Raw genomic sequence first — 9473 nt, forward strand, 5'->3', positions numbered from 1 at the left:
TTTGCTCACCTGTGATTTGTAAAGATTGAAACAATCCCCTGTTTGGACCATGTCCTCACTGTGAACAGTTTCTTTCCACAAGCTTGGGTCATCGCTGCAGGAATAGGAATTTAGGGTTGTGAACCCTGGTTTGACCTGTTTAAAAACAAACTACTATCAAACCCCAGAAACAGAGCTGCAAGTGTGAATTACTTGATCACCTGTGATCAAATTACAGCAGTTAAAAGAAGGCACCAGGGGGTCACCTGAACAGAAATCATCATTAGTCCAACCTCCTACTTCCGGGAAGCTGCAGGACACTCTAACCATTCCAGACAGAACAGTACATTCTTTTCTTCAATTAAACATACTTACTTCAAAGGAAGCACCTCAATGTTAACAGGTACATACTCATTGTAAGTTTTATCTAATGAAACAATTCTCAACCACTTGTTTCAAAGCACTAGAAAACTGAACAACTTCCCCAAAGTTTTCAGGTAGTATTGGAGTCAAAGAGACACTAAGTAGCAATGGTAAATTACATGATGGGAGCAGCACTGTGCTAGCTCTGCTTTCTGGGATTTTAGTCTCTGCTGCAAGATTTACTGGATGTATGAACCAGAAGAATCTAAATTCTCTGAGGGCAAGAGTTCTTTCATTTCTCATCTTTGTATCCCCCAGGCCTAGCACTTAATGTTTGCAGAACTGAATTTATCCTGGGTAAGACCAGTCTGAATCTCAATTCCTTCATCTGCCTAATACCTGTAGTAACCATCTCATCCACACCAGCTCTGCAATGTACAGGGTCACACAGAAATCTTGCCCCAGGGTCAAACAAACAGCCAGTATGTGCCAGAGGCAAGGCTTCCTGATGCCATGGGTGGCTACGCTGTACTCACACAATCTCAAGGGTAAAGGCAAAATAATGTCAATGTCGGGGGAGGGGGGGTGAATGGGGGTGAGGGTTGGGGTGGGTTGCGAATAGCTCAGCAAACTTCAAGTGCTAGAAAATAGGAGCTATTATCAAAAGTATGTGCTGGGAAAAAGGAACTATTTATAAAACAAAGTTAAAATGCAACTTATTTTTTGCTTTCTAGAGTAATATTCCAAATCCTCTTAAGCGTTACTAAAAATTCATTTTTGTCCTAATGGAATTAAATTCAAAAAGCACATTTCCATATGACTACATTTAATTTTTTAAACAAGAGAATAAGGGTTTTGCACACAAATAACAAGCTACAAACTAAGTTTTGCAGCACAAGTAAAGAAAAATAAGAAAAATAAATTACAACCAAATGGAAAACATTTGGAAAAGTAGGTACACCTAGCAAGAGGTGATTTAAGTAGTTTTCTTTAACTTCCTTTGGACCTCCAAACGTCCAGTAAAATATTAATGCCCTGGGCAAGGAAATGCTGGTAGCCAAAGGAGTTTAGAAAGCAGGTCCTTCAGGCCAGTTAGCCAGTTTCCACCAGGGTACTTAGAGAAAGACAAACTTTTTCTATGCCCCAGCCATTAAAAGACAGCTGCAGGATTTAAGAGGGTCAGAAGCCCAAACAAGAGATGGGATATTCGCTAAGCATTCATAATCAACTAGCTTCCCTCTTTCCTCCCTTTCCCCATTAGAATCACCAAGATTCCGCCTCAACTACCCTGGCCCCAAAGCAAAACCGGGAAACCATGGCTACCGCCTCCCGGACTTCAAGCAGACTCGTCCGGGTCCGGGAGGGACGGCTCTCCTGGGACGAAGCAGAGTGGCCTGCGGTGGCCCGGATGGTGGGGCAGCGCGGTTCCCCATACACACGTACCAGGAGGAAGCATTGGACTGCAGCGGCAGCGGCACCACCAAAGGGAGGAGGGCAGCCGCAGCCCCGGCCCCTGCTCCTGCCCCAAGCCGAGAGTCTTCGCGTATGGAAACTGTTGCCAGGTTATGGTTAGCGTCCCTCCACCCTGCCTCCGTCCGTCCCCCTGGAAGCGGAGTAACAAGAAACACGCAAGAACCCAAGTATTTGCTGAGGCTTCGGGCAGCGGTTGCACCCCCGGTGCCTTCCCCGTAGCCCTGCAGGCGCGCATGCCACGCCCGGCTCCCCCCACGGGCGCCCGCTCCAGCCCAACGCCAAGGCCAGGGCTCCAGCGCTCGCGGCCCCGGGGGCCGGCCCACGCACTCATACGCTAGCATCGCTCGGGCGGGTCGCCAGGCACTGTGAACAGCCCGAGCCAACGAGGCGGAACGGGTGCTACACCTTGGAGCGACTGCCACGCACTCTCCCAAGCCCGTCTATGCACGTTAGGGCCATTCCGAGAGCTCTGGACAAGCCGTCAGGGCAGACAGCGTCCTTGGTTTGCTTAAAAGTCAAGTTCATAGGAACAAAGACTTCTTAACTAGAAGGGATGGCAAAGGTCATCTAGTCTAACCTATTTTACAGTTCAGGAAACTGAGACCCAGAGAGCTTAAATGACTTGTCCCAGGTTACAGAAATAGGAAGTGGCCAACGCTGACTTAGCCGGCCCGGGAGTCTTCTCATCTTTAGATGGGGATAACAACAGCTCCATAATGCACAGAGCTCAAAATGTGAATTAATTAATTCAGTTGTTTTGTTTATTAAGTGCTTCATGGTAACAGGTACCATAATGACTAGTATACAGAGCAAAAACACAAACATATGTACACTCAGTATAAAATACAGGTAGCTTAGTTATGACAGAAAAAGCCATGGACTCAGGCACCAGAAGGCCTCCTTCTGCTCTTTACTAGCTATGTGCAAGACACTCACTTCCCTCATCTCTAAAATGACAGCGTTAGGAATATGCAATCAGACTGGAGTAGATTGAACCACAGGCTAAGTAAGGAATTTATTTCGATTTTACTGGAATAATGTGATCAGAGCTCTGTGTTAGAAAGAAAACAGTGCAGCTGTGTGTGATGGGGGGATGGGAGAATAGAGGTGGGGGAGAGGGGCAAGGGAACCGATTAGGAGGTGATTGCAATAATCCAGGAGAGTGAGAAGGAGCTAACCCTGAACCGTAGCAGTTGTGGGAATGAACAAGCCTGGCCATAAATTCCCCACGGCTTTTTTCACCTGGAACAGACATTCCCTAACATAACATCAGCAGCTGAGAAAGCAGAAGCAAAGGGGAAAGGGGCTATGGAGCAACAACTAACTGCTTGTTAAAAGCCTGGGCACTGACTCCTCCTGGGCCTTTATAAAGGTGCCAAGAATAAGGAGTAAGGAGCCCAGTTTTACTCTTAGCACTATCAAAGATAGGCACATCGGCCAACATGGTTATCCCATCCAACAAGATGAATACCGAATCCCAGTAAAGTCACTGGGAATCAGTGTAACCCTGTTCGGATAGCACTGGGATCAGCCTGTCTCCAGGAGCACCGCCCTTCCAACCTCCAGTGAAGAGGGCCCGGCCCGATAATCAAGGAAGATGCTGACCAGGCTCAAGGAAATGTCAACAAATCCCAACGGGCCTCTTTCCTTTTCTAACCCTGCTGCTAGGCGATTACCGACCCCCCACAGATGCTGTGCTGAGCCTAATTTTAGATGTGCCTGGAACTGAAGTTCTAAATTAAAGCAGTGAACTTGGGTTGGCTCAACTTTCCTTTTAAATGCTCTCCTTCAGTTTACCTGCTCTTTTCTTAGTAGCAGGTCAATGTGTGTGGATTTGTGTTTTTAAAAAGTTCAAAGGGGTGAGTCAACCATTTTTCTACACCAGGAATCACACATGTCAAATGTTTCTTCTAGATATTTATCTGAAAAAAAAAGAAAGAAAAAAAAACAACCCAGGAGATTCCCAATGGTGAAAGGCAGTGTGTCATATAATGGAAAGCATCAAATTTAGAGTCCAGAAGCCTGTTTGAAGCCCATCTCTGACACTTAGAGTGCAAGATGCCTCTTTGAGCTCAGGTCTCTTCATAGTAAAATGAGGATGGCAATACATATACAAGATAAAGGGGTACTTTGTAAGCCCTAAATCACTACAGAAATGGGAGTTTATGGTAGATGCATTTCTACTGGGGAAATGAGAGGATAACAGCTTACATTAGCCTACTATTTTCCAATCACTATGGTTTCTTCAACCTAATTCAAAGGACTAGCTACTTTCTCCATCCAACAAAGTTCTGTCTTCACAAGAAATTTCCAGAGAAAGTGTAAAACTGCTTTAGTTAAAAAATTCCCAAAATGTAGTTAATAATCTTTTGCATTTACTGCTTTCACACACTAATATTACCTCATTTGGGCCTCCTAACAATGTAGGTAGCAGCACAGGCACTATTAACCCCATTTACAGAAAAGTAAACAAAGGAGTTAACTGCTCAAGGTTGGATAACAAGTTGATGGAACTGTTATCCCCCAGAAGGATAAAGGCATCATCTGTCATAACAGACCAACTTTTCACAATTAAATCTGATCTCTAAGGTTTCATCCTGCTCTAACATCCTAGAAACCATATATTTATTCATTCACTCAAGTAACTTTTAATACATGCAGGGTATATATATGATTCTAGGAATCATAGATAAAGACAAACAAAAGACAGTCCCTGCCTACGAGGACACTAAAAAATACAGTAGGTGTTTATCTTTACAATAATCTTTATCTGCAACCAAGCCTGTGAGCCAGGTACGGTCTAGATTTATTTCCATTTTAGAAATGGCTGCAGAGTCAAGGGAAGGTCATGAGATGACAAGGAGAGGTGGCAGAGCACTTTAACAGGTGGCCCCTAGTCACATCATCACCAAATGAGATAAGGGATGTGAAATATTCTGTAAAAGACTTCATCAATGCGCATCTGCTTTCAGTGATGAGTTTTAAAGAGCAACCTGAGGCTCAGAGCATAGACTTGTCAACTTCTTCTGCCCTTTGTGGCTAAACTTAAAAAGACCATCTACAATAGGTACCTCCATTTTCTCTCCTCTCACTCTTCATAACCCCTTACTTCAGCTTCCAACTTCATCATTTCACCAAACAAACTGCTCTCTCCAAGGTCACCCTCTCCAATGGCCTTTTCTCACTCCCCGTTCTCTTTTGTAGCCTTTGACATTGATGATTACCTTCCTCTCCTCCTACTCTTCTCTCCAGGGTTTTGGGACACCATGCTCTCCTGGTTCTCCTACCTATCCGGCCCCTCCTTCTCAGTCTCCTTTGCTGGATCCTCCTTGAGGTCCCCTCTAACCATAGGTGTCCCTTAGGGTTCTGTCCTGGGCCGTCTTCTCTTCCCCATCTATATATACTACTTCACTAGGTGATCTCATCAGCTTCCATGGATTTAATTATCTGTGTTGATGTTTTTTTTTTTTTTTGCTGAGGCAATTGGGGTTAAGTGACTGGCCCAGGGTCACCCAGCTAGTAAATGTCAAGTGTCTGAGGTCAAATTTGAACTCAGGTCCTCCTGACTATAATGATGAAGCTCTATCCACTTCGACACCAAGCTGCCCCAATGATTTTCAAAACAACCTATCCTGTCCCAAACTCTATGCTGATCTCCAATCTCGCACCTGAAATGGACTTTCAGACATGTCAAACTAGACACTCAATAGACATCGTGAACTCAGTATCTTTCCCCCTAAACCTTCTCTCCCCACCGCCACCCTTCTCTCTTACTGTAGAGGACAATACCACCCTCCCCCAGGCTTGGGAGGAGGAGGAGTCATCTTTGACTTCTCACTCTCTCACCTCCCCCCCATTTCCAATCTGTTGTCAAAGCCTGTCAATTCCACCTTTGCAACATCTCTCTGACATGCCCCATTCTCTGGTGAAGGCCCATCACCTGATGCCTGTGGTGGGTCTGCCTGCCTCAAGTCTCTCTCTACTCCACTCCAGCATGGTGTTCATAAAGCGCGGGTCCAACTACATCTTCTCTCTACTAATGAACTCCAATGGTTCCCTCTGTTTGGTGTTCAAACTCATCCCTACCTTTCCAGTCTTCTTCTACCTTAACCCTCACCAATTACTGTTTAATCTAGTGACGCTGATCTCCTGGCTGTTCCAAGAAAGAGCCATTCTTCCATCCTTGGCCCCCAGGCCTGGAATGCTCTCTTCTCTATCTCCTGGCTTGCCGGTACTCTTTAAGGCCCAACCAAAATCCATGTCCTAAGGGGCGGCTAGGTGGCACAGTGGACAGAGCACTGGCCCTGGAGTCAGGAGGACCTGAGTTCAAATCTAAGCTCAGACCCTTGACACTTACTAGCTGCGTGGGATAATGGGTGAATTTTGCATAGAGGCTGATTTCAGCTGTACATATGAAAAAAAACTTGCTAAAAATTAAAGCTGTGTCAAAGTGGCATGAATTGCCTCGGTAGGTAATAGGTTCCTGACACTGGAGGTATTCAAGCAAAAGTTGAATGCCAAGTCGTCTGAGATACAGCAGAATGGATTCCTGTCCACGTACATTTGTATTAGATGCTTTCAAAGGTCACTGTTAACTCTGAGAACATGTGAATGACATGAGAGTTTTTACATAGCCAAGAGTACTATAATAAAGACAAACAGGAGGGATTCTTAAAGATACCTTTTCTTTCCTAAATGCAAACTCTGTTAAGTTGCTAGAGATAGTAACAACACCCTTAGAGGAATGTGCCCTATCTGCAGAAAGGGTTTTAAAAGTTAACTTCAAACTAACCAAAAGATAACAAACTAGAGATTCTGAGTACTTCCTACCTCTCTCCTCTCCAACTGATCCCTCTCACTTAATCTTCTACAAAGTCACAGATGCTTGATGAGTTAAGAGAAACCATCAGAAATCCTTCTGACAAAGACAAGGTCATACAATAACAGATTTAGAGCTAAAAGACCCTCAAGATCATTTAATACAACCCCTAGGACTAAAGAGCTTAGTAACTCGACCAAAATAACTCAGGTAGATAAATGGCAGGTCTAACATGCAAACAAAGATCTGATTCTAAAATCCAGCACTCTCTCCACTACACCACTTAACCAATCTTTGAGTGGAAGAAATTTGTGATTGACAATTTCAGAGACCCAGGGCAAACTCCCTTCTCTTTAAAACACAAACAGCAGCAGACATTTATATAGCCCCATTTGCAGCTTTTAAAGTACTTAACATATATGATCTCATTTGCTTCTCCCAACAAACCTGTAAGGTAGGCACTACTTTCATTATTAAAGTGAGGAAATGAGTTCAAAAAAGGGAAGCAGTTTGCCTACCAGAAGTGACAAAGCTATTAAGCATCTACTAAGTGTCAGGTAACAGGATCACAGGATAAGACACTTAGAAGTGGAAGGGACCTAAGGTATCTAGTCTCACTCTCTTTGCAGAGGAGGAAAGTAAGGCCCAACAAGGTTAAGTGATTTGACCAGGCTCCCATGACTGGGATTTGAAACCAGGGTCTCTGAATCCAAATACAGCTAGTACTCTCTGGACTGTCCCATAATATTTTGATTCCAATTCCAAATCCAACACATTTCTTTAAACCCAGGAGAACCAAGAAAAGTGTCAAAAATAAAGAATATATTTCAAAGTAAGGTAAATTATCTGACTGAGCAGGTACAGTTGAATGTGCAAAAAAAGTTATCCTTTAGCAATGATTACCAGTTCACAACTAGCCAGACGGGTTCCAGAAAAATGTTTTAAAATGGTTATGTTTTCTAATAGCTGACTGAAGGGCTTATCAAAATGGTATGAGTGGCAAATCCAATACATCAAAAGTCTAACTTTTTTTTATTAGCTAGATGAGTTTTATAATTCTAATAGTCTGTGATTCTTGTTGCTGTTTGTCCTACTTTCTCAAAGGGGACCAAGACATCAGGGAGGTGATGCCATGACTTGCAAATGAATTGGATTTAAGTGAGGGAGGGCTGTGCAAGGTCACCAGCCTCACTTTCTTCTCCGGAGCCATCTGGGTCCAGTGGCAAGGTATAGATCAGGATGACTGAAGATGGCCCCCAATCTGTGATTCTAGTTTATTTTAGGAGGCAAATTGGTGGGCACTGGACTAAGAGACAGGAGAAGTGAGTTTTAATCACTTTTACTACTCTGGGATTCAGCCTTGTCTGTAAAATGAAGGGAGTGGAGTAGATGATCTCTAAGGTTCCTTTCCACACTGGCATGCTATAATTCCATATTTATCTTTCTTTTCTTTGAAAGATAGTTCTTTCATTATCTAGCACTATCCTTCTTCTGAATGATCGTTATTACGTGAAGGACAGTCATGTGGAAATTATTAGACTTATTCTGCCTGACCCTAGCAGACAGAACCAGGGATAATGGATGAATGTTTCAGAGGTAATTATACACGTAAAGTCATGCAAAATATATTTCCATGTTAGTTATGCTGGCCCCTCCACCCTGCCGAAAAAAATAGGCAAAAAAAAAAGTGAAAAAGTATGTTTCAATATGCACTCAGTTCATCAGTTCTCTCTTTGGAGGAAGACAAAATTTTTCATCAGGGGTCCTTTGGAATTGTCTTGGATTATTGTACTGATTATGAAAAAAAAACTTAGTAAAAATTAAAGTTGTCTCAAAGTGGGATGAACTGCTTAATGGAGTGTAATGGAGAGAACTATGGGTTTCCCGTGGGCAGGGGATGGGTTCACTATTTTGTCTTCAAATTTACAATGCCTACCTCAGTCCTGGGAACACAGCAGGTGATTAATAAATGCCCACCGCATAGGTGCCCATTATTTATTAATAAGTGAGTTCTGCAAGGAGACAAAAGTTTAGACGAGATTGGACCCCACCCTCAAAGAGCTGGGAGACGTCACCGAGAGGACCACCACGATCCTGACGCTCCGAGGGGCGCACGCCACGGGCTCCGGGCGCTCCGAGGAGCCGCCAGCATCCGCTCTACGAAGAGGACGTGCCTCCCCTCTCCTCCCCTCCCCTCCCCCTCCGCACGCTCCCTGAGGCAGCTCATCGCTGGGGACAGAAGGGGCGCCCTCAGGAGCCGCAGCCCACCCGCCCGGTCCGCCCCCTCCACAGGAGCCGCCTCCTGCCCCTCCTCACCTCGGGGTAGCAGGCTTCCGCGGCAGCGGCGGCAGCTCGCGAGGCCACGGGCTCCGCGCTGTTGGCCACCATCTCGCTCTCTGCTCCGACCCTCGTCTGCACCTCCAGGCCCCGCTCCCCAGCCGCGGGCTCCAGAGGAGACTCTCGGAAGTTGTGGCCTAGGCAGCCAAAGTCCCACCTCCCACTTCCGGGGGTGCGCGCGCACTCTCTCCACGCTCCCTCCACTCTCCGATGTGGCGTCCGTTTTTTCCCGCTGCCTAGGAGAAGGGGGCGGGGGAGCAGAATCTCATCTGGCTGTGCGCGCACCTCCTCTCCCCCTTAACCCCGCCCAACTTTCCCCTTAGTCTGAGGCGTCAGTTTCTGCCCGCTGCCTGGGAGAAGGAGGAGGGTGCGTGGGTTCCCGCGCGGGTGCGCGCTCCCCGAAGACTTTCCCCCTTCCTGCCCGCCAGTCCTCCTGCCTGCGCGGGGAGCTTGGCGGGTTCGCCGGTGGACGGCGGCCAGGGGCGGGTGGTTGGAGCCATGG

At 45.8% G+C, this 9473-nt stretch overlaps 1 protein-coding gene across 1 annotated transcript in view; it reads right to left on the reverse strand.

The window, feature by feature from the left end:
- LOC114024154 (meiosis-specific coiled-coil domain-containing protein MEIOC-like) overlaps positions 1-9027 on the reverse strand; it is a 34584-nt gene extending 25557 nt beyond the window's left edge. Inside the window, exons 1-2 of the mRNA XM_027837078.1 lie at positions 8951-9027; positions 10-135 (exon numbers count right to left, since the gene is read on the reverse strand). Of these exons, the coding sequence (XP_027692879.1) occupies positions 10-135; positions 8951-9022 (198 nt within the window). The 5' untranslated portion in view covers positions 9023-9027. The remainder of the gene's footprint in view (positions 1-9; positions 136-8950) is intronic.
- Positions 9028-9473: the final 446 nt, after the last annotated feature.

This window comes from Vombatus ursinus, unplaced genomic scaffold, assembly GCF_900497805.2.
Source record: "Vombatus ursinus unplaced genomic scaffold, bare-nosed wombat genome assembly UNPS02014820.1, whole genome shotgun sequence".
NCBI lineage: Eukaryota > Metazoa > Chordata > Mammalia > Diprotodontia > Vombatidae > Vombatus > Vombatus ursinus.